At 54.0% G+C, this 24,275-nt stretch overlaps 1 protein-coding gene across 3 annotated transcripts in view; it reads right to left on the bottom strand.

The window, feature by feature from the left end:
* Positions 1 to 24,275, bottom strand: part of LOC127467735 (ankyrin repeat and fibronectin type-III domain-containing protein 1-like) — a 192,410-nt gene that overhangs the window by 154,183 nt on the left and 13,952 nt on the right. For all 3 annotated transcript variants that reach the window (XM_051780018.1, XM_051780028.1, XM_051780035.1), the window contains exons 2-3: positions 18,177 to 18,370; positions 11,863 to 12,080 (exon numbers count right to left, since the gene is read on the bottom strand). In XM_051780018.1, the coding sequence (XP_051635978.1) occupies positions 11,863 to 12,080; positions 18,177 to 18,370 (412 nt within the window). The remainder of the gene's footprint in view (positions 1 to 11,862; positions 12,081 to 18,176; positions 18,371 to 24,275) is intronic.

The following is a 24,275-nucleotide window of genomic DNA, read 5'->3' as shown; positions in this document are numbered from 1 at the left end:
GCTGATTTACTAGGCAATGTGTAATCACATCAAAAGGCTCTCTGGTGTCAATGCCCCCTGAGGAAGAAGATGGAAGGATGGCAGAAGGGCCTACACCTCCCTGAGAAGATGCCTCCTCACAGGCTCAGTGCAGAAAGGCTGGGAATGCTGTATCAGACCACCAGCATTGTCACAGAATCCCAGAATGGTTCAGGTTGGAAGAACCACTGGAGGGGTCACCTGGTCCAATCTCCCTGCTCAAGTAGGGTCATCCCAGAGCACATGGCACAGGATTGTGTTCAGGGGGGTTTTGAATACCCCCAGTGAGGGAGACTCCACACCCTCTCCAGGCAGCCTGTTCCAGTGCTTTCCAGAAGTGAGATGAACAAATTGTCACCCTGAAACATATGGCAAGAGCACACCAGAGCCACAGGGCAGCCAGAGGTCTGGGGGAAAGGCTGGATTCACCCGAATCTCTCTAGGACTCTCTAGCACCTCTCCTGCTTCCTGTCCAAATCCTCCCCATGAGGAAAAACAAGTTCAACAACAGAAAGTCTCCCAGGGAACTGTGTGGTTTGTGTGTTCCTCCTGGAGCATCACAAGGCTCGATCGCAGTGCAAAGGGCCTGGTGCCTTTCCACGGCAAGCAAAGGCCCACAGTCAGAACAAACCCCCTCTCAGACCAGGCACTGGGACTCTATTTTCCCTACTTTTTGGGGCAGCCAATGCTCCACCCTCCCACCCAAGCAGCCACTGCACATCCTGTCCCGTGGGGCTTCCTCACATGGAGCTCCTTATCTGCTCTGCTCCAGCAACCAGTTTCCTCCCTCTCTTCCCCAGGAGGTAATAGAGGCCTAGACAAGAGTGTCAGGACCCCAAAACCTCATGAAGAAACTGGGAGCATGTAGGGTCTTCCCAGGACCACATCAGCGCACAGAGAAACTGGAAGCCCACAGGGTCATTCCAAGACAGCAGTTTCATGCTGCTTTCCTCAAAGCGTCCACAAGTGCTGAAACTTAGCACGAAGTGGAACATTTCTGCTGTCAGGGAACAAGAAGATCCAGAAGTTGAATGTTATCATGCTGGCACTTGGACACCTCTGTAACAGCCAAAGAAACAGAGGGAAATTCTCACCCCACAAAAACATCATTCTGCCTTTCTGTTACCCTGCCAGTTGCTCCTGGGTGCCAGGTCACCTTCTCCTGGGCTGCTTGGAGGCTTCAGCAAGGACACATTCATCAGCCTGGCAGCAAGCACGGCCCTTGCCATGAAACGAGGCATCAGGAGCTCCTCAGCCACAGCATCCACCCCAGCCCTCCCTCCCCCAGGGTGAGGGTCAGCAGGGCTGAAGGTCTCACAGCAACTCCATCACCATCCCACTGCTTTCTGAGTCCTCTGGTGTGACCAGGCTCAGACCGGAGATGCCAGTGCAGCAGCTGGAATGAGGAAAAACAGCTTTACATGTAACATGCAAAGCCCTCTAAATAGAGGGAGATAAATCTCCTTTTCTTTCCAGGAGATCAAGACCTGACTATGCAACTGGGGCACCTCCAAGGGCACCTTCCTCTGTGCTACAGCCTGGGCTCTCTCTGCCAGTGCTCCCTTGTGGAGACAAGGCTCTGCTTGTTGAACCTCACAAACTGGTCATTAAAAAAATAAAACACAAGTAAGACGAACCAAATGCTAATAGGAACCCCCAGGTCAAACCACCTCCCTGTCACCAGGGCCCTCCTCTTGCCAGCACATTCCTGCCACTAATGAGGCCCCATCGCTTCCTCCTCCCTCCTCAAGTTGCTCCTGGTGATGCAAATCCATCGTCTTTGTTTCTATTCTTGGAGTAAAAACAGAACCAAAGTAAATAGCAAAACAGCTCTTAGGTTTCAGGTTCCTTTCTTTTTCCATCCTTCCCAACTGCAACGGGGCTGTTGTTGCTGTCAAAGTGAGGTGACACCTGAGCCCAGACATCAGCTTTCCCACCGGAAATGCTCCACTTAATCTCCAGCCCCAACATCCCCTTTGAGATCACTGCCAGCTCCTTCCCAGAGCCTCCACCTCGCTGTGCTCCTTGGGAAGTGTCAGACATAACCACGAGCCTCTTGGTGAGGGAGAGAACCTGTGGAGACCCTGCCAGGGACCCTGTGATGGCAGAGAACTTTCCCCATCCTCAGTCTCCACTGGACCTTCTGCCTTCCACTGTCAGCCTTCCCCAAGGAGCTCAACCAGCTCAAGACCATGCCCAGACAAACCTCACATTGCCAGTGTGTTCCTATGTGCCAAGGTGGGCACTGATGCACAGAGGGGGAAAGGAGACACATGGCAACACAAGTTGGACACATCAGCTCTCCCCTGTCCGTGCCAGCATCCCATGAGGCAGGCTGGCAGTTGTCCTCATACACTGCATTGCCAGGGAAGCTGCTGAAGATTAGCTCTGCCATGGGAGCTGCAGGGAGAGGCAGGTAAGGCCATCTGTGGGCCAGAAAAACCTCTGCTCACGTGTGGGTTCTGGTCTGTAACAACATCCCCCAAAGTCACTCCCTCCTCAGCTGGGATATAAGGAAGATATTGAGCCATTAGAGAGTGTCCAAAGGAGGCAATGAGGATAGGGAAGGGTCCTGAGGGGAAGCTGTGTGAGGACACTGAGGGTACTTGGTGTGTTCAGCTGGAGGAGACTGAGGGGAGACCTCACTGCAGTTCCAGTTCCTGGGCAGGGGCAGAGGAGGGGCAGGGACTGAGCTCTGCTCTGGGGGGACCAGGGACAGCAGCCAGGGAATGGCTGGAGCTGTGCCAGGGCAGGCTCAGGTTGGATCTCAGGAAAAGGTTCTTCCCCCAGAGGGTGGTTGGGCACTGACCAGGCTCCCCAGGGCAGTGGGCACAGCACCAAGGCTGCCAGAGCTCCAGGAGGGTTTGGCTGATCCTCTGGGGCACAGGGTGGGACTGTTGGGGGTGGGCATGTTGCAGGGGTGAGGGTTGGATTGGACGATCCTTGTGGGTCACTTCCAACTCAGCACATTCTGTGATTTCATGATTTTATAAGATCCAGCAACACCCAGCAGGCAGCAAACCCTGCAGGAGGTGTTGGGACCCCAGAACCTGCAGCAGGATGAGCACGCCCAGGGAGCACCAGAGTCACGTCCCACCACTCACCCCGGTCACAGGTCACCCTAGAAAGTGGATGCAGCAAAGAGCCAAGTGTTGGCTGCAGGGCAGGGAGAGCACAGAGCCCTGACAGCATCACTAATGAAGGACAGTCAGATGTGGCCACCACGTGCTGACACCATGACCCCCCCGGTGCTTTGGGGAGCTCTGGTAGTTTTCCACAGGCTCCAGGGTGCAAGGAGTGGGGAGACTGAGGTACGAGACAGCTGGAAAGGGACTTTGGACAAGGGCCTGGAGGGACAGGACAAAGGGGGATGGCTTCCCACTGCCAGAGGGCAGGGTTAGAAATTGTTCCCTGTGAGGGTGGTGAGGCCCTGGCACAGGTTGCCCAGAGAAGCTGTGGCTGCCCCATCCCTGGAAGTGTCCAAGGCCAGGTTGGATGGGGCTTGGATTCACCTGATCTAGTGGAAGGTGTCCCTGCCCATGGAACAAGATGAGTTTTAAGATCCCTTCCAACCCCAACCAGTATGAGATCCCATGATTTAGAGGCTGAGAACTCAGAGCTCTCCAGTGAGAGCAGGGGTAGGTAAAAGGAAGCACTTCATCCAGGGGTGGTGAGAGGAGCCGGAGCAGCCGCTCTGTGCTGGGTGCACAAAGTGCTGTGCTGCAGAGACCTCTCGCAGCACACAGCTGCTACTGCATCTCACAGCTCCATGCTTTCTAAAGGAAAAAAATTCTTTACAGCCCGCTGGTGATTTATCCAGCAACCCAGGCAGGCTGCTCCTGGAGAGGTTTGCAGCAGCCAGCTGATGGCATCCAGCACACACCAAGTGCCACCTCCACATAGCACTACACTCAAATGCTCCCAGGCCTGCAGCTGAATCCACTTGCCAGATCCTTGAGTCTCTATGAAGCCACAGAGGGTGTCCCAAAGGGCTTATTCAGGTACAAGCACCTCCCTGTATGACTTTGCTTGCAGGGAAAGTGCTCTGAAGCATTTAAACCTCAGGCTGTCAAAGTACTTCCTTCGCTGGCACGCTCCAATGGCTAATGAAAGGCATCTGGGGATTGCAGCATTTGCTCATGAGCCTGGGGCACCTGCCTCCCTCACATCAGGAAAACCCAAAGACTGCGAGTCTAAGAGGACAGACTACACCAAACAGATTTGCTGTCTGAGATCTGGGAAAGCAAGAGCAAGATGCTCGAGAGGAAGAGCAGAAGAGCAGATCTCCAAGGGACACAAAAGGAAGGTCTGCAGGAGGACCAAGAGGCCCCACAGTCAGCAGAGGATGGGACATGGTCTGAGCAGTGACCAGGCTGGATCCAGGGACCTGCCATCACAAAGCCATTCTTGTGGTTAAACCACAGAAGAAAAGGAAATCAGGATGACAAAACTCACCAGAGTGTGCACTTTGGGATTAAGAGGAACAACCCCAGAAGCCAGGGCCTGGATGGATACAGAGGCCAGGAAGGATCTGGGCAGCCGACGTGTGGCCACTGTCACCATCACAGCCAGCTGTTGGGAGGGGACAGCCAGCCAAAGGAGGAGAAGCTGTACTGGGAGAGGCACCTCCTCACCCCAACCAAACCTGCTCTGGGCCCCGCCAGCACAAGTCTTTGTGCGCTCAGCAGGATCAAGGCACCCAAAAGCGTTTGGTTTTCCACGCAGATGGACCATCGCTGGCTGCAGCCCAAAGCATCCCCAGCCCACCCTGCGCCGCCAAGACCCCGCCCAGGCTGCAGCTCCCACTCAAAAACTCGTTTGAGTTTCACGCTGTGAGACTCCAGTCCTGAGGAGGAGGAGGAACCCACCAGCTCACAAAAATAGTGTCTCACTTATTTTAAATTACTGTGGTTATTTTCTTCTTTCACACAAACTTCACATACCAAAGGACACGGTGCACATTTTTGGCAAGTCTTGCTTGAAGAAGTAGAGTAAAATTGGAAGTTGGCAAAGGACTCTGCTCTCCTCCTCCTCAGCCCTGCTGCTCTCTGAGCATTTGATGTTCCTCGTGCAGAAACAAAACGTTAATGCATCAGAGGCTGGAAACTTCAGAGAATCATGGCATGGTTTGGGCTGGAAGGGACCTCACAGCTCATCTCATTCCAATCCCTGCCATGGGCAGGGACACCTTCCACTAGACCAGGTGAATCCAAGCCCTGTCCAACCTGACCTTGGACACTTCCAGGGATGGAGCAGCCACAGCTTCTCTGGGCAACCTGTGCCAGGGCCTCACCACCCTCACAGCCAACAATTCCTTCCCAATATCCCATCTAACCCTGCCCTCGGGCAGTGGGAACCTATTCCCCCGTGGCCTGTCCCTCCATCCCTTGTCCCAAGTCCCTCTCCAGCTCTCCTGGAGCCCCTTTAGGCCCTGGAAGGGGCTCTCAGGTCTCCCTGGAGCCTTCTCTTCTCCAGGTGAACACCCTCAGCTCTCCCAGCCTGGCTCCAGAGCAGAGGGGCTCCAGCCCTTGGAGCATCTCCACGGCCTCCTCTGGACTCATTCCAGCAGCTCCACGTCCTTGTGCTGTTGGTTCCCCCATATCTGGAGGCAGCTCTGCAGGGGGGTCTCACCTCAGGGGGCAGAGGGGCAGAATCCCCCCCTCCCCTGCTGCCCACGGTGTGAGATCAGCCCAGGGCACGGGGGGTTTCTGGGTCCCAGTACACACAGCCAGGGCATGTCCACCAACACCTCTCACCCACCAACACCCCAAGTCTTTCTCCTCAGGGCTGCTCTTGATCCAGTCTCTGCCTGTACTTGTGCTTGTGATTGCCCTGGCCCCAGTGCAGGACCCTGCACTTGGATTTGCTGAAGCTACTGCTTTTCCCTCTGACAATCCGTAGGATGCTCCCTCCACCACCTCCTCGTGCCCCACAGCATCCCCAGCCCTGTGCAGCCCGACCCAGGCTCTCCTCCCCAAAGCAAAGCCAGCAGAGGGAGCAATCACTGCAGGTTTGCAGGGAGATCGTGCTGGGTTTTCATTGTGATTCTATTTTTAATCTAGAGGTTCTTTCATGATACTTTGGGTAAGTTATTTGGAGAGAACCGAAGCTAGCCTGCATATTTTCTTGGGAAAGCCCTGGAAAATTATATGTAGTTCTCACTAGTACCCACCCCACAACAGCAGCATTGAAATCAAACCCAAAGTAGTCCTCAGCAAAAAAACCCTTCCAGTTTCAAGCTCAGGGTCCCACAGCTCCTGTGTGTTTATTGTAGAGCCTTGTGCTCTCACTCTGCCCAGCACCGGGCCCACATCACCGACAGCAAACAGGAGAGGCTTCACCCACCCCAGCTCAGCCAGTCCCATGCTGTTTGTCACAGATACCTGGCCCCAGCTTGGCTTTGCCCAAGTGGGATGTATCACACTGTCCCAAACCCCAACAGAACCAGCCCAGCTTGGAGTGATCCCCACAATCTGCCTCTCTAATTCCTAATTCCTCCAACAGGAGACATCTCCCTTTGTGTGAGAATGCTGAGAGCACACTCTCCTTTTCCCAAGCCATCCCTGTTTTACTACAGCCACCAAAAAGAACCTGCTGGGACGTCACAAGCTGCTGTTGGAAATAAAACCACGTTCACCAAAGAAATGAGCCGGGTAGGTTTGTGTTTGGAGCATCACTGGGCCTGTTCACTCCCACACTAATTTGCAAAGTGGGGTGATTCACAGGGAGCCTCTTCCCTTCTCTCAGGGGAATGTGCTGCTCTCTGTCTCCAACATCACATTATTTATCAGGTTGTTGGGGTTTTTTTTAAATACTCAATGAACAACAGTCAGAAAATGAGCAATGTGACAGGGAGGGGCTGGACCCAGGCAGTGATACACAGAGCTCATCCTTCACCTGCCTTTGCACCCACCTCCTTCAGGCACTCGCTGCCATTCTGCTCAGGAGGCTGGGGCAGTGTGTACGTGGATTCAGGGGGACCCACCGCTCTGCTCCACCTCCCCACCAAGCACAGCTGACCTGCCTCTTGCACAGGCATTTGTTCAGCCCAGAGCAGCTGTGGCTGCCCCATCCCTGGAAGTATCCAAGGCCAGGCCGGACAGGGCTTGGAGCAACCTGGGATAGTGAAAGGTGTCCCTGCCCATGGCAGGGGGGTAGAATGAGATCTTTTTTAAGGGTCCTTCCAACCCAAACCATTCTGGGACTCTATGATTCTATTTTTTTATTATTATTATTTCTTTTTGTCACACTGAACTACAGGCACAGCCAAGCATTTTCTGGCTGTTTGCTGACACTTTCTGAAACCAGGTTTGTAGCAGTGTCAGAACAGAATCCAACAGCAAGGAGAGAGCTAGGATTTCACTGGTACCAGTGGGGTTACAGCAGGTAACCAACTTCACTGTCACCAAAGCATCATGCCAAAGCCTCCAGCACTGGCTGCATACAGGAGACAATTGGCTGCACCCCACAGACTTGGGAAGTCCCTGCACACTTAGGAACGAGGCCAAACCATTGTGATAAAGCAGAGTTGAGTTCTACTAATGTCCTACTAGGTCTCTGGCTCTGCCCAGCTCAGCTGGCACCAAAAGCCCAGACTGGGATATTCACATCCCACGGATTGGTGCTGCTCTGGGGTGAGGAGGTTTCTGCACTGACCCATGTGCTCTCCAATATTACTACAGTGACCACCAGCAACAGGAAGCATTTCTGGGTTGATCATTATTCATGGGAATAGGAAAACCTGGACAGGTACATGTCAGCCAATGCCAGCCCAGTCCCTGTGAGTGACTCCAGTGAGCACCAGCTGTGATCAAGTTTCTGCCACACAGTGAGTTCCTCCCCTCGCTGCCTCCCTTGCCCAGGCTCTACCATCCCGGTTTGCCTTTCCTCCTTCATCATGGCTTTGTAAGGCAGGGATTACCTCTGCTCAGCTCATCTGTAGAGCTCCCAAGACAAACAGTGCTCTAAGTGTTACCTGCAGGGCACAGACATTTCATATCAGAATCACTGCCTGGAAAAATACTACCCAAAAAATAATGATGATTAAAAAATAAATTAGTGCATGAGAGCGCAGAGTCAAGTTAATTAGTGCAGAGTCAGGGAAGCAACACAACCTTGAGTCACCTGCTTGTAAAACAGAGGAAGTACAGCAAGCACAAGTGCAGCTGGGGCAGCACCAGGGATGCCATGGCAATGCCAAGGGTTGATCTGCTCCATCTCCCCTGCACAAACTGGCCAACTCCTCCCTCGTGCACAGGGAGCAGCACGTAATTTGGTAGGAGCTGGGGGGTCAGATAGAGACCTCAAATCCAGCTGGTGGGACCCCGGGCACCACTGGCTCCTCCTCTTCCAGAGGCAGCAGGATCTGTGCCATCAGGCTGAAAGGTTTCCTTATAATGTCACAAAGTCAGTGGGCAATGCCAGAATGACTGGCCTAGATACAGAGACCTTCAAACTCCCCAGGGGAAGAGGGAAGAGTCCACATCCCCTCAGAGCCCTGCTGCAATCTGCACTGACTGTCCCTGCAGCCACCACAGACAGTGACTCAGGCCTAGTGACCTCCTTTAATGCTCTGTGAGGTTAATGCTGAGTTTAACAGGGTTAATTCTGCCTTTAATGATCAGTTCTCCTGCGAAGACAAGGAGATCAGCACAGTCTGTAACTCAGCCATGTCACTCTCCTCCTGCCCCTGGGCAAGGGACACTGCAGAAGGTCCCCTCCCTGCTCCTCTTTTGCCTGTCTCAGAGCCAGCAGGGCACAAAACCCAAACCAGGCCCTTACCATGCCCGAGTGACCCCAAACAACACACCAAGGTCTCGGAGCACAGTCCCAGCCTGGTCATGTCTCCATCACAGCCGGAGTGACTGGGACAAGGCCAGGGATCCCTGTGAGAGACAGGTGTCAAAAGCAATCAACCGCTCCTCTGTCTCCAGGGCGGGATCGCTGACAGCACTACAGGCCTTGGAGGAGCTAAAAGGAAAGGCTTTACTAGAAAGAAAACTAGTCCTGACAATCACAAAAATTGGAATTCATTTAAAATTCAAATTATGCAAATTCCAGTAATCTGTACGTGCAGATCCATCACACACCAGAGTGGGACCGCAGACACATGTCACCATGGGGGGGTGGAGGAAATCCACCCTGCACCCTCTGGGAGGCAGGCAGGGGTGCTGGGCGCCGGCAGACACGCGAAGGGCGGCTGCTCCAGGACAACGGGGCCAGGCAGGATTTGCAGGTGCTCCCTCTGCACCTCAGCAGCCCCAGCAGCATCCAGCTCTCCACATGCAGGGATGCAGGGAGGCCAGACTCCAGTGTTTTCACACAAGCTGTAATAAATTCTCCCTTGGACAAGCTCAGATGTCCATGACCAGCATGCGAAGCCTTCGTTAGGCAGAGCCTAATGATGTGAGATTTGAGATGTGCCACACAGCACTGGATTCATGGGGGCAATAGCTCTGCCCTGTCTCCATCCATCCTGCCAGCGTAGGGTCCCTGCTGCCCACCCAAAGCCTCAGGAGCCTCCCCCCTCACTCAGCAATTCCCAAAATTCTATTTTTGGGGAATGTGAAAATGAAGCCGAGCAGCCGCATTGCGTGGCAAAGGTGGTTCAGACTGTCAGCAGGGAAAGAGCAAAGCCAGGAATCAGTGTTATAGGCTGGGTAAGTGCAACAGCCCGGAAAAATGAATCCAGTTTTAAACATGGACTTTCCTAAAAGGTCCCAGATGAGCCAGGGGGAAAAGGCAAATCATGCTCTCTCCTGTGCGTGCTCTGCCAGGCATGAGGAGAGTGGATCCCCCCTGGCATCGATTCCTCCACCAGCCAGGGCTGGGTAGAGCAGGTGCCAGGCAGGGTGAGGGCACAGCACGGACCCAGGGGAAGCTGCAACACCTCCAGCATGGAGATGGAAGGTGTCTACCCAGCCCTGGGAGGACACAGAGCCCAGAACTGCTTTAGGAAACAACTTCCCCAGGTTGGCAAGACCTTTACTTTCATCTTACAAACCAGGCTCTGGAGCTGTGTGGGGAATGCTGGTCCTGTACTGGCCCAAGCCTCAGTAAGGGTTACCAGCTCACCTTCCTCCACACTTTCTGCCCAAGACTCCTCTGAAGGGTCCTGAGGATGCCCTTGCCAAGTAGAATGAGTCTGTTTTTCTCAGCAGGTCTCACAAGGTCAGAGACCATAGCCAAGCCTACAGCAACCACAGCTTTTACCTGTCAGAATGAACCAGAAATGATGTAGCAGGGAAAAAAAAAAATCCACACCCTATAGAAGTCCTACTCTGTTCCTTGAGGAACACTCAGCTCCAGGGATACACTGAGGAAAGCTAAAGGTCCCCAAAACCTGAGGAACTCGAAGGCCAAATCAAATGGGCCACAGACAGCACTGAGAGGTGCTGGGATGGCATCGAGCGGGCAGGGGCAGGGGGCTGCTCCGCAGGGCAGGGCAGAACCCACCTCTCTGCAGGCACCAGGACACTGCGCTGAGAGTCCAAGGGCTTCCACACGTGCAGAAGGGGGGCCATGAGTAACAAGTCCCATGGAGATACTGAAAAAACATCCCTGCAAGAGGAATGGTCCCCAGTGTCGCAGTGCCCTCCTGTCCCTCCCGCTGTGCTGGGTGCACCTGGGGCCGCAGACTCAGGCAGACAGACAAAGCAGACATTGTCTTACCCCACAGCAGGGCCGCCTCAGCTTGAACAGCTCCAGCATCTTTCAGCCACTCATCTCCATCCCTGAGCTTTCACCTGCTTCCCGAGCCAAGGCAGCAGCTCCCACAGAGATGGTTCACTGGCAGCGCCTGGGTCGTGACCAGCTCGCCCAGACTCACCCCCACAGCACCCACTGCTGCCACCAACACGCTTCGAGGGTGGAACTGTCCTCCGGGGGAAAAAGCAGCATTACATCCAAGGATCCACCCAAGCACAAGCAGGGAGGGAGAGCCCCCAGACTCACACTGTCCAGCAGTGACGCAGCCCAGGCACAGCAGGAGCAGCTCCGGGGGAGGACCAGCCCCTCCTCTGGGTTAGAGGAACGTCAGCGATTTCGGGGGGTTCAGATGTGTCTGAGCAAAGCCTGGGGAAGGATGAGCCCCACTCCCTCAGCCTCAGCACCTCGGGGTGCACAGGCACCCACTCCCTACTCTGCTCCCATTGTACCAATGCTCTCACCCATTGCCAATCAACACCAAGTGCTTTTCATCCCGGAGACACCCGAGCCCTCATTACATCCCCAAGCCCCTAACGAGGCAGGACAAGGCCATACAAACCCCGGGATCGGGTGTCTCTGGGAAAGAGAAGAGGCAAAACCCATTAAACATTGATCAGAGGCTCCTGCAGCTGTGGTGTAGCCCTGGCGTGTCCTGGCTGTCCGGCCACCAGAATGCTCCAAAGGGCCAGGAAGGGCTGAGCTGCCCCAGGGACTCAGTGCTGGCTCGTCGTTGCCCCAGCCCCTCACTGTTGGCTCAGGACAAACCGTTGGGAAGATGCAGTTCCTCATGCACGTGAGGCTGAGCACAGGAAAGCTTGTTTCCTACTTTCAGCCTCGTTCCATGCTTTGGACAGCCCAGGGACCGCGCCCTTGCCCCACACATCACCTGGCTGAGCACCAGCCATCCCCGAGCCAGCGACAGCCCACCGAGATCAGGGAGCCAGGAACCCCCTCGGCTGAGGGGCTCTGCCATGGCGCGGGCAAACTTGAGCTGCCACTGCCAGGTGCTCCACCACACTGGAGCGGCCTCTCTGTCTGTTGTTTTGGGAATGTTGGCCATAAGAACAGCTCTCCACCCTGCGGTGTTTTTGGGAAGCCGTGTGTGTGCGTGGCGGTGGGGCAGGCCCCGGTACTCACGAATTGCCGCCGCAGCTTGGTCTTGACACGCTCGGCCTTGGTCTCTGCCGGGTGCACGGCATAGCTGAGGGAGCCCAGGTGGTTGTCCACGGACAGGCTCTTCCTCATGTAGAAGGAGCGGGTGCGGAAGTAGCTGAACGGGGCGTCCTCCACCGCCGTGCCCAGCTGGGGGTCCCGGGGGGGGTCCGTGCAGTCATCCTCCAGCCGCCAGGCCTCCCCTGGGGAGGACAAGGACACGCCACCCCATCAGATCCACAGCCCAGGACATGTCCTACTCTCCAGCACACCTCGGGGGATGCTCAGTGGGCATCCCATCCCACACCCACCTGCAGGCCCTGGGGTACAGATGCTGTGGGATCCACTCCCCAGGGAGGGATCAGAGGGCACATCCCTGCTGCAAACCCCTGAGTATCCCCTGCCCCAGGCAACAGCCCCTGCCCCCAGTGTGCCCAGCCCCACCTATCCACAGCCCCCAACACCTTCCTGGCAGGGATCAGTCAAATATAGTTAGAATCATGGAATGGTTTGTGTTGGAATGGATCTTAAAGCTCATCTCATTTCACCCCCTGCCATGGGCAGGGACACCGTCCAGTAGTCCAGGTTGCTCCAAGTCCTGCTCAACCTGGTCTTGAAATCTTGCTTTGTGTATGCAAAAAATGAGGCACCACAAATGTTACAAATTACAAAAGGATTTGCTGCCATCTCCTCCTGCAGAAAATAAACCCTTTATGGCACAGCCAGGAGCAAATCAACAGCCACATGAAGGATAGAAGCCAGACCTCCTGTCTCCACCAGCCTGTCCCCAGCAGCTCTGCAGGGCTGAGAGCCTGGGGACAAACCTCACTGACACTGTGACAGTGGTGGCAGAGGACAGGCAGCATCACGCAAGGCTGGTGCTCCCAGGGCAGGACTGACCACATTTTCATTGCAACAAAAGAGAAAAACAACCAAACAACAGGAAATGTCTCCAGAATATCACCGCTCCACTCTTCTCCCTTCAGCTCGGATGCCGCCTGCTTTTCTTGCCAAGCTCTTCTTCACATCTGGAGCTTGCCCTGCCTCCCCCCTTAAGCCAAAATCACTGCTCAAGCCATGACAAACAAACAATAAAAGCCTCTTGTTCAATTCTTGGAAAAATTATCAATTTTCAGCCCAAAAGTGTATCTCACAGGGTTGTCTTCAGAGGCTCTGCCCCTTCTGCAGCCTCTTCCCAAGGCAAGTGTCTCACTACTAAAATCCCAGCACCTCTGAGCACAAACAACCATGACACCACTACTCCAGGGCTGAGGAGCAAAACACTTCCAGAATTTGAATTGGATAATGGCCCTAAGGTAAAACCCAGCCCCAGTCCAGTTTACCCAGGAAGGCTGTGGGGTTTACATGGAACACGATGGGACACAGGCTAGACTACAAGCCACCAGAGGAGCAACCACCTACTCACATTGCCAGAGGGCAGGGTTAGATGGGATATGAGGATGAAATATGAGGATGAAATTCTTCCCTGTGAGGGTGGTGAGGCCCTCGCACAGGTCGTCCAGAGAAGCTGTGGCTGCCCCATCCCTGGTAGTGTCCAAGGCCAGGTTGGACGGGGTTTGGAGCAACCTGGGATAATGGAAGGTGTCCCTGCCCATGGCAGGGGGTTGGAATGAGATAAGGTTTAAAGTCCCTTCCAACCCAAACTATTCTGTGATTCCATGAGAGAGGCAACCCAGAGCACAGCACTCCGAGCACTTTGTCAGTTTTTTCCTCCCCTACTTTCAATTTAATAAGCTGCTGCTGCTCCTCTCCAAATGTCACCTCACACAACACAGGAACTGCTGTTTGAAAGCTGTGATTGTTCAACGCACAAACACATCAATCGAAGGCAGATCCAGACTGGGAGGCAGAGGCAGCATCGCCCCGGGAACGCGGCAGGAAACGGGAGGAGACCCCCCCGCCATGCAGGGAAATCACACACGGAGGGAGGAACCAGCCCCAGTGCCCCCGTGCTCACCTGCAATGGCCCAGCCACTGCCTGTGCCACCCTCTGTCTCCAGGACTGTGCCCTCCCAGCCCCACAGGGTGCTCAGCCCCCTGGGGGGGCGAGGGAGTCCAAGGCTGTGTGCTGAACAAGGGAGAGGACACCCTCTCCTCTGTGCAGGACAGCTCTCTGGAGGATGAGAAGTTGGGTTTCAAGCCTCATCTGGGTCACATCTGATCTCACTGACTCCAGTTTCCCAAGGATTTTGCTGCTCTTGGTCTCTTCTCTCTCCAAGGAGCTACAGGAGCTGCATCCTCCAGCACAGTCCAGGAGCTGCTCCCTGGCTTCCCCAAGGAGTGATCCTCACCAAACTGTGGTCCCGCCTCCCTGGGAGCCACTGCAGGAGAGAGCCTTGTCTACCCCAAAAGGATTTTCTGTGTGCTGAAGGAGCTTGTTCCTGATCGCTGCCAAACAAGTAAATCAATGATCAAGCCCAGAATGGTCAGAAGGGAAACATCAAGTAGTCATAGAATCACAGGATGGTTTGGGTTGGAAGGGACTTTAAAGTTCATCTTGTTCCACCCCCCTTGCTATAGGCAGGGATGCCACTCACTAGATCAGGTTGTTTAGTGTCCCAGCCAAACTGGAGAGGAAATTCCAGGGACAAGGAGAAAGCCCACAGCCTGGAGGCCAACCATCCTCATGCTCTTCTGCCCTGGAGCTGCTCACCCCTCTGGCACCCAGAGCTGTGCCCTCAACATGGGCACCTCTGAAAGGTCTTCTAAACATCGTCTTGGGCTTGACAGCAACAATTCCTGCAAAGCCTTTCTTCCCTCCGAATTTGAAGTGGTGGGGAGGACACACATCAAAGGATGAAGGGGGTAGCAAGGACAGAGACCTGGTGCCTCTTCAGTACCTCCTTTGAGCATGGACAGGATGATCCCTGCAAGTGTTAGGAAAATTAGTTCCAGGATCCTGGTTTAAGCTCAAATCCAGCTGCTTCCTTTTGGCTTCTTTCCTTTCCTCCCATGGGCATAACTCCCAATAAACTCACGCCAACCTTGCTATCAGTTCGCTTCTTCCCAGCTCCACAGCAGGGCATAGAGCCAGCTCCTGAAGAGCTCTGCATGTTGCCTGACAGACAAGGGAGGAGGGAGGCAGGGAAGAGCTCCAGAGTGGTCTGCTCCTTCCAGGTGCAAGAGGAGGGAATTGCAAGGCATCAGGAATGTAAACCACATGCAGCAACCTCCCTGGGCAGGCTGCAGGTGAGGGTTGCAGGTGAGAGCTGCAGGCAGCCAAAGGCTGAGAAGAAGCCCCTGCCTGCTGTAGGAGGAATAGAGAGCAACAGAGAGTCTTTCTCAGTCTCACACCTAAAACTTCCCAGGAGAAGAAGGGATGAGAAGCAAAAGGCAGCTCATTTCTCTGTGCCACCAGCCTGTGTGAAATCTCTTGGCACACTGCAGTGTGACACCCAAGGGATAATCGCTGGGACAAGGCAGGCACTGCCCCTGTTCAATCAAGCCTCATTTGTGCTTGTCTTCCCCCTGCTATATCCCAGGCTTGTGGCCATAAGGATTTGGGGTTAATCCAGGAACACTGCTCCGGGTAAGGGGTTGAAGGATATATGATGGAGAAGGAAAACCTGGGGCCTGTCCCACCTGACCACACCACTGTTGTGGGTTACCTGAAGGGGAAAACCAAAACCAGACCAACAGGACATCCAGACCTGTTCACCAGCCCAGCCTTGGTCTCTGAATGAAAAGGAAGGGTTTTTTTGAGAGGAGAGGATCTGGCAGGCTCAGCAGTCGCAGGCTCAGCTCTTCTGTCTATCCTTGGGGCCCCAGTTCCCCGCCAGGCACCTTGGTACCCTCACAAGGATCTGCAGAGGAGCTGTGGTGCCACAGCAGGACAACCTCCTGTGTCCTCCCATGGAGTGACAGGACACACCCCTCCTCCAGCACTGACACACTGGAACCATGGGACACAAAGGAAAAGGCTGAGGAACATGTTCTGATGGTCAGATGAGGATGTCACACCTCACTCACTTCTCCCACCCTGCTTGGTGACTCCTCTGCTCGTGGCCCCCCAAAACAGCAGCGAGGTAGAGTGCATTTTCCTCCCCATGGAGTGGTGAACTCTCCAGGAAGATGAGCTCCCATGGACAGCCCTGCTCCTGCCAAACCTCATGTCCCTGTGGATGAGCCTCTTCCCGAGCTCATTTTGGCCATGTCCCCCTGTCTCAAATGGGGAGCGATGGCACCTGCTCAAAGCAAATTCACCAGTTCTTTAAGAAAAGGTACTTATCAGAGAATCATGGAATGTTTTGACTTGGAAAGGACCTTAAAGACCACCTCATTCCACCCCCTGCCATGGGCAGGGACACCTTCCACTAGCCCAGGTGAATCCAAGCCCCGTCCAACCTGGCCTTGAACACTTCCAAGGGGTGGGGCAGCCACAGCTTCTCTGGGCAACTTGTGCCATTTCCTCTCTCTCCCAACACCCTGTAGCCCCACTGTAACTGTGGGAATTCCCTGTGGGAATCCTGTTTTCCTTGCCAGCATCCTGGGGATTGTTAACTTGCCCTGTGCTGCCCCTCTCCTGTCCTGCTGCCCAGACGTCCCATCCTGCAGTGCCATCCCCCTTCTTTTTCTCCTCCATGACAGCATCCTGGTAGCCTTCATGAGCAGTTAATTAGCAGCTCCTAATTGAGCCAGAAAAATAACACGGGAGGATTTGGACAGAAAACAACTCCTCATTCATTCATCCAAGGCTCTGGCTGTGCAGGGAGCCTTCCAATCTACAAGGGTTTTCCTAAACTTTCTCCTCCTCTTGGCATCCTTGGCACCTTCCAGCCAGGAGTAAAGCAAGATCCTGAACCGTTGTTATGTAAATTCAGGGCTCTTCCTCACTCCTGCTGTGCAGGGAGGGCTGTGCACAGGGCTTGCTCCAGGATGGCTGTTCCATGGAGTTCGAGCCCCTCACAGGAGAGGAGGTGCTTGCAGCAGAGGCTGACCAGTTTGCAGTGGGTCTGACTCACTCTGGGACATCACCCCACAGTCTTACACCAGCCTCTCTCTCCCTCTCTCCCTCTCCCTCCAGCACAGCTCCCTGGAACAACCAGCACACCAACCAGGGACCTGCAGAGGGGTGCTATGCTATCCCTTGTGGTGGATGCTACTACAATACTACAGGTATTCTTCCCATTCCAAGACCCACTCCAGCAATTTGATGGGCTGAAAGAAAAAACGTGGGTCCCAAACACAGCAGAGCAGTTGCTCAGGAGCTGCAGGACACCCAGGGGCTCTGCCAGGACAAGCACAGCAGGATGGGCTCAGCAGCATCCCAGATCTGCTCTGTGCACGACTTTTGGGAGAATTAGTAGCATCGCAAAACAAAATGCAGCCTGCAAAGCACTAAAATTAATCCATGGTTTGGACAGCTGCTCTGCTGGGTAACACAGGGATCCAACTGTGAGCGGGTTAGACTTAAAAAAACATAAAAATAAAAAAATCCAAGGGTGCTGTTTGAAGGGAGCTGTTTAATAAGGATTTTATTCAGTGCTGGGTTGTCAGCCCTGGCTTGCAGGCCTTATCTTTGTTTCAGTGCTAATAATCCCTTTTCCCATTATTTTTATAGTCCCAGCGTGATCCTGCTGGCACCAAAAGCACTGAAACACTTTGGCCACCAGCGGTTTTGCCAATAAACTTGCTCAGAGCAGCTGGTCCAACCATATTAGTATTTCATCAGGATCAGCATGAGAGTAGAAGAACATGATAAAAACCCTCAGAGCTGAACCGAGGGCCAACACACAGTGCCAGGCTGGGGAGCATTCACAAACCTCCAAGGCCAGGACTGCGGGAAGAGCACACTGAGATGCTCCTGCCACTGCTCCTGCCAGAGACCATCTATGAGTGCCCTGAAGCCACTTCATGGCACAGAAAAGAGGCACTTGGGCCTGTTGCAGAGGCCAAGGAGCTCCTGAGAGAGCAGCTCACCCAGGCACATGTGGCCAGGAGAGGCAGCTCATCCAGAGGCAGAAAGATCCAAGCACCACCCCCAGGCAGAATGCTCCAGGCATCACCTCTCCACCTTGGGTGCCTTTCAGCATCCAACTCTTCTTTTTCATCAGCATAATACGAGGAATGGGGAGGTTTAAGTACCAAGCTCAAAGAAAGGCCCAACCAGGGGCAAAAAAAAACAAAAGTTTGTCAAGAAGGGCTGGTTTTGGAGTAGGATAAACCCCACCTAGGCTGGAGCTGGACTTGTTATTTATGCCCCTGCAGAAGCAGGGAAGGTTCTCTGGGGTTTTGCCGTGGGAAGGGGCAGAGGCTCATCCCAGTGCCGCAGAACTCACCGGCTGAAGGGACCGTGCAGCCTTTCTGGTGGTCAGAGGCCGAGCACTTCTTGTAGGGCTTCTGCTCCGGCATCTCCTCCCTGTAGGCCGTGGAGTCGAGGAGGGGGAGCCTGCTCAGGACCGGGGACTGTGGGATGCTGGGCAGCGTCCGGGACTTGCCCAGGAGCGGCCGCTGCAGCTTTCTGTCCAGAGACCTGAGGGGACAGAACACAGGGCACAGCCCTTCAGCAGGAGGGATGGGGCTTCACAGGACCCCTCTGAGACACACATGCTGCCTACTGAGCATAGGGCCCTTCCTAAAATCATGGAATTGTTTAGGTTGCAAAAGTCCTCTACGATCACCGAGTCCAACCATTATCCCAGCACTAACCCATGGCCACAAGCGCCACATCTACACCTTTTTTAAACGCTTCCAGGGATGGTGACTTCACCACTGCTCTGGGCAGCCTGTTCCAATAGCTGACCACCCCTTCCATGATGAAATTTTCCCAATATTTGATTGAAACTTCCTCTGGCACAACTTGAGGCTGTTTCCCCTCATCCTGTCCCTTGTTCCCTGGGAGCAGAGCCCGATCCCCCCCAGCTCCCCCCTCCTGTCAGGGAGTTGCAGAGCCAGAAGGTCCCCCCTGAGCCTCCTTTTCTCCAGGCTGAGCCCCCCCAGCTCCCTCAGCCGCTCCTGCTGCTCCAGCCCCTTCCCCAGCTCTGTTCCCTTCCCTGGACACGCTCCAGCCCCTCAGTGTCTCTTGTCTGAGGGTCCCAGAACTGCCCCCAGGGCTGGAGGTGCTCCAGCAGTGCCAGCACAGTGATGGGCACTGCCCTGGGCCTGTGGCCACACCATGGCTGGTACAGGCCAGAGGCCACTGGCTTTCTTGCCCACCTGGGCACACCAGCTCATGTTGAGCACCACGCTGTTTGCAAAGCTGCTGCTGTCCCAGGAAAGCCCTCTCCCTTGGCCAGTACTGTAATGAGGGTTTGCATCTTAAGCTGCAAGGCACAAGCAGCGTAAACAGCACACAAAGCATTCTAGCACCCACCCCACCTCAAAACTCACAGGTATTCTGAATTAAGCAAATAAAGAAACCAGCAGGTTCAAGATTGAAGGGATACAAATTGCCTTTAAGACAGTAAAACCCCCAGTGAGCATCATCCAAGACACCAGAAAGGTATTTGTGGTAGAAACCAGGTCACTCCAGGGTCCTAGGGTCGGGCACTAGGGAAGGTCCAGACTCCAACAGCAGGGACTGCAGAGTTCACAAAGGTGTCATGAAACATGTAGAAACACAAATTCAAGGTCTCTGTGAGGTCAAAACTCACTTGAATTTGATGATGGGGTCTCCAAATCTGCAGAGGTGACCAGGACACACATCCATGTGCTGGCAGTGTGGTCATGTGTCACCACCTCCTCCAAAACCCCAGTGAGCCAAGCACTGCAATGGGAGTGGGTCTCCCTTCTCCTGCTTCACCCCAGAGCCTCCATCAAGGGACGGACCTCAGGTGCCCTCCTCAGGTCTGACACTGGCCCAGGCCATGCTGCAAGGACCCCAGAAATGTGACAAAAAGGAACAGAGCCCAGCACTGCTGTGGCGTGAGGAGGCATGCAGGGATTGCCCTGTGCTGGGGGTACAGGCTGGGGTCACCCCAAGGCTGTCCCCTTTCCCCTGCTGTCACAGAACCCACAGCTGAGCCCAAAGGAGCCCCCCAGCACACCCCAAGGGGGCTGTTCCCAAATCACAGAACCATGGAATGGTTTGGGTTGGAAGGGACCTTAGAGATCATCTCGTTCCAACCCCCTGCCACGGGAAAATCTCACACTGAATGGTGCAGATCCTTCAAATTTCCATCCAAAATTCAATTCTTTGCTGGTTTATGCTCATTTGTTCTTGTGCCGATATTAACCTTCAGCTTAAATAATTATCCCCCCTCTCTGGTGTTTGCTCCCATGATTAATTTCCATTATAATGAAGTCTCAGCCCCTTTCCGCCTGCATTTTTCAAGGCTGATTAAGGAAAGTTCTTTTGGTCTTCTCTCACAAAATGAGCTTTCATTCCCCATGGATGTTTCCACACCTCTCACTGCCCTCCCTCTACCTCGGACTCAGCATCCTCCACCTGTCTTGGAGCATTACAAAATCCCAGGATGGTTTGGACTGGGAGGGACCTTGCAGCTCATCCAGTCCCACTCCCCACCATGGGCAGGGACACCTTCCACTAGCCCAGGTGAATCCAAGCCCCGTCCAACCTGGCCTTGGACACTTCAGGGATGGGGCAGCCACAGCTTCTCTGGGCAACTCGTGCCTCCCCACCCTCACAGCCAACAATTCCTTCCCAATATCCCGTCTAACCCTGCCCTCTGGCAGTGGGAAGCCATTCCCCCTTGCCCTTGTTCAAAGTGCCTCTCTAGCTCTCTTGGAGCCCCTTTAGGCCTTGGAGCCTTCTCTTCTCCAGGTGAGCAGCCCCAGCTCCCCCAGCCTGGCTTTAGCCTTGTGATCATGCAGAGCTGAGCTCCCAGTGCAGACTGCAGGGCAGTCGCTCTCTCTCCCTGCATGTTCCAGCACTAAATTTCATCCTAGTTCACTCTCCAGTCCTGCAGGTCAGGCAGGCAGAGTCTGTGGTGCCAGAGCTCCTGACCCTCAGCGCCGCCTGTCCCCGCCACGTTGATCCCGGTTGGTTTTCCCTCCTGTTACAGATGTGGCAGCAGCTCCCAAGTGTGTTGGTGTCTGATGTCACCCAGAGGTGAGCAGTGATGTGGGAGTGGTGCCATGCAGCCATTTCCCACAGGATGGTCCCACTAACACCTCAGGGACATCACTGGGGCTGAGCCACCAGCAGCCACAGCAGCCACTGCCAGCCCCGAGTGTGTGTCCCCCGAGCAGGGATGGGGAGCACATTTGAGCATTAGGATCAGAATTTTGGTAATATAAATCAGTCACATTCTCTCTTAATTCCCAGGTGAAGCTGCACAGAGTGCTCTGGGAATGGGACAGGGACAGTATTGCCCCAGTCCTGGAGAGGCACTTCCACAGCTGTGCCAGGTGCTCAGCACCATCCTGCCCACCCCAAGCACCACATTTCACTGGGAATCAGCATGGAAACAAGCTGCACCAGGAGATACAAAGCCAGAATTAGCATCCTGAGCCGTTTCTATTCCAGCAGAACATTTGTACCTCTCATTGTAACACATTTCACTGGCACAAGGCAACGGGGATGGAGCTTAACATGTCGCTGTGCTGCATAAATGAGTTCAAAACATTCCTTTCTTCTTGCATGCAAATCCCAGGATACCTGTGTACAGCTCCATCACCTGCAGAACCTCATGAACATTTTAGTGCTCCATCCTTTTGTGCCCACAGGGCCACTCACACGAGTCACACAGTGGGGAAAACAGAAGAATTCACTCTGTTAGAGGAGCGATTTTAAGTTGTATATCTGCAGGGAGTGATTTATTTTATCAGAAAAAGCAAAACAACTAGAAAGCTGTTTAGATCTGAAATCTGAACTCGAATTCCCAAGCACACTCTGGCTTTGTGAATCTACCATCCTGTGTGTTGTGACTGAACCCCTGTTCCACGCAGCCTCTCGCTCATCCCAACCTTCCCAGTGGGATGGGGAGGAGAATCAGAAAAAAGGTTAACCCCATGGCTTGAGATAAGAACAGTCTAATAACTGAAATACAGTAAAATTTAATTATTATAATAATAACTGTAATGAAAATGGAGATAAGAAAAGAGCGAGAGGATTAAAATCCTAGACAGACAAGTGGTGCCCAGTACAGTCTCTCACCACACAAAAAGCCCAACTGGTCCCCCAGCCAACTTCCCCAGTTTCCATACTGGGCATGACGTTCCATGGTCTGGAATATCCCTCTGGCCAGTTTGGATCAGCTGTCCTGGTCATGATCCCTCCCAGTTCCTGTCACCTCCTCGCTGGCAGAGCATGGGAAATGGAAAATCCTTGACTTAGGGAGAGCACTGCTCAGCAACAACCAAACCATCAGTGTGTCACCAACATTGTTCTCATCCTAAATCCCAACCAGAGCCCTGGACCAGCTTCTGGGAAGAAAATTAACTCTATTCCAGCCAAAACCAGGATTCTGTGCACAGCTCCAAAAGCAACTGTCAGCAGGACCTGATCCCACTGGGAAGTCACATTGTGTCTACATCTGCTTCTCAAGCAGGCTCCTCAGCTGGGTGCTCTCAAGGATGCCACATCCCATTAGTAGAGATCTCTGTTGGAGTGTAAAGCTCGATTAGAAAAGCCACAATCAACACTGCTGCAGCCTATATTTAGCTGCTGTTGAGCATTTGGGTAGGAAGGAGAGCACATAATCAAGTCATGACAAGGGTGGAAAAATCCTTCTGGCTGCACGTGAGAGCTCAGGCAGGAGCCCAGTGACAGCTCCATCACTTCCCAGTCCACAGCCAGAAGGGGAAATGTGGGACCATCACTGGGGCCAGGTCCCTGTCACCAGCCCTAGGGACAGCCACAGGTCACCTCAAGCCAGGGAAAAGCTCCTCTCCTGGAGTCCTCTGAGGATGTAGAATCTTTACCCCCAAGTTTTCAGGGCTCATCAGCTCTGCTGCCTCCAAGGTTGCAGGTCTCCCCAGGAGAAGGATGAAGGATCCAAACCCAGGCACACATCTCACCCGCCTCTTCCCCCATCCTAAAGATCTCCTTTTGCTAACTAGGCAGCAGGCACTGCTTCCCCAGGCTCTGCTGAGAGCACACAGGCTGACACAAAGAGTCACTAGGACAAAAAAAAGTGGAAAGAAAATAGGCAGAACAGATCTCCGAAGCTGTGCTGTGTCCAGTGCCTTCCCTGCTGGGATGTCCTGGCAGGGTGGCTTCTCCATCCCCGTGGAAAGAGAGGGGAAAGGCTGAGATAAAGGGAAGGATAGAGAAAAGGTTAATGCAAGTTAAACCGGGGAAAGTCAGATCCTGCATGTCTCCTGCAAGCTGAAGCAAACTGCACACACTCCCAGCTTGTTTCTGTGTGGGAGAAGCTGCTCTCTGGAGGGCACTTCCCAGCCCAATCCATGCAGTCTGCAGCTTGCCTGGGAAGCATGGAGGAGTCACAACACCAGCCCCAGAAGAAATCCAGCAGCACAACAGAGAGAGCAGCAGGAGGGGAAGAGAATCCTAAATCCACTATTCTCACAATCCAAAAAGGACCCCAATAAGCCTCCCCGATTTACATTATTTTCCTGGGAACTGAGCAAGAAAACATTCTGCACATCTCCTGGAAATGCCCAAGGATGGTGACCCTCCAGAGATGTCCCATTCCTGGGAAGAGGGAAGCGTTCACTCTGCCACAGCACCCAGTCCCAGCAGCTCTCAGACAAACTCAAGCACCCACTGCCCAAATCCAGCTCCTCCCAGCCTTCCCAGAGGAGGGCTATTCATGGAAAATGGGAAAGAGAAGGGGAGGGCAATCTGGAGTGGAAGGCTAAAGAGAAAGAGGGGAATAGGAGCAGGGCAGCAGCTACCCTAGACCTTGCCTGCCTTCTCCAGAGCTGTGGCTTGGTGACAGCCCTGACACGTGAGGGACACGAGAGGCCACTTCCAAGCTCTGAGGGGGACAACACATGTCCCAAAGATCTCACAGCCCCCAGTGGCAAATAAGAATTAAAAAAAATATATAGACAGAGAAGCCAAAGTGCTGCTCCTCCTCCTGCAGCACCACACGGCATCCCACAGGTAACTGGGGAGGGCTCCTCTACACCCTCAGTTCACTAAATCTGTTGAGAGAAGGAAGCTGATAAAGCTGAAGCTGAAGCTTTGGGGTAGAACAGCTGAATGTGGTGAGCCTGGGCTGAGGGAGGATGGCAGACAGAGGGGCCAGGAGAGCCTGGTTATTGCAGAGGGACACTGCTCCCAGATCTTCTCCTGCCTGTAACACGCTGCTCAGCCCGCTCCTCCAAGGAGGTGTAACTTAGCAACCTGACCTTAAAAACTCAGCAAGGGTTCCAGCTGGATTCAGAGAAACAGGAGATGCTACAAGCCAGGAGGAGCCATTACCCACCACAGCCCCCTCTGGAATTAGGAGGAAGAAGGTGAGCACCTCCAGTACAGCCCACGGCCTCTTACTAAAACAAATCGCTGC

Source organism: Manacus candei, unplaced genomic scaffold (assembly GCF_025592945.1).
Source record: "Manacus candei isolate 608988 ecotype Guabito, Panama unplaced genomic scaffold, ASM2559294v1 h1tg000002l, whole genome shotgun sequence".
NCBI classification, from domain to species: domain Eukaryota; kingdom Metazoa; phylum Chordata; class Aves; order Passeriformes; family Pipridae; genus Manacus; species Manacus candei.
The sequence above is the reverse complement of the archived record's forward strand: the minus strand, read 5'-3'. Positions and strand labels throughout refer to the sequence as shown.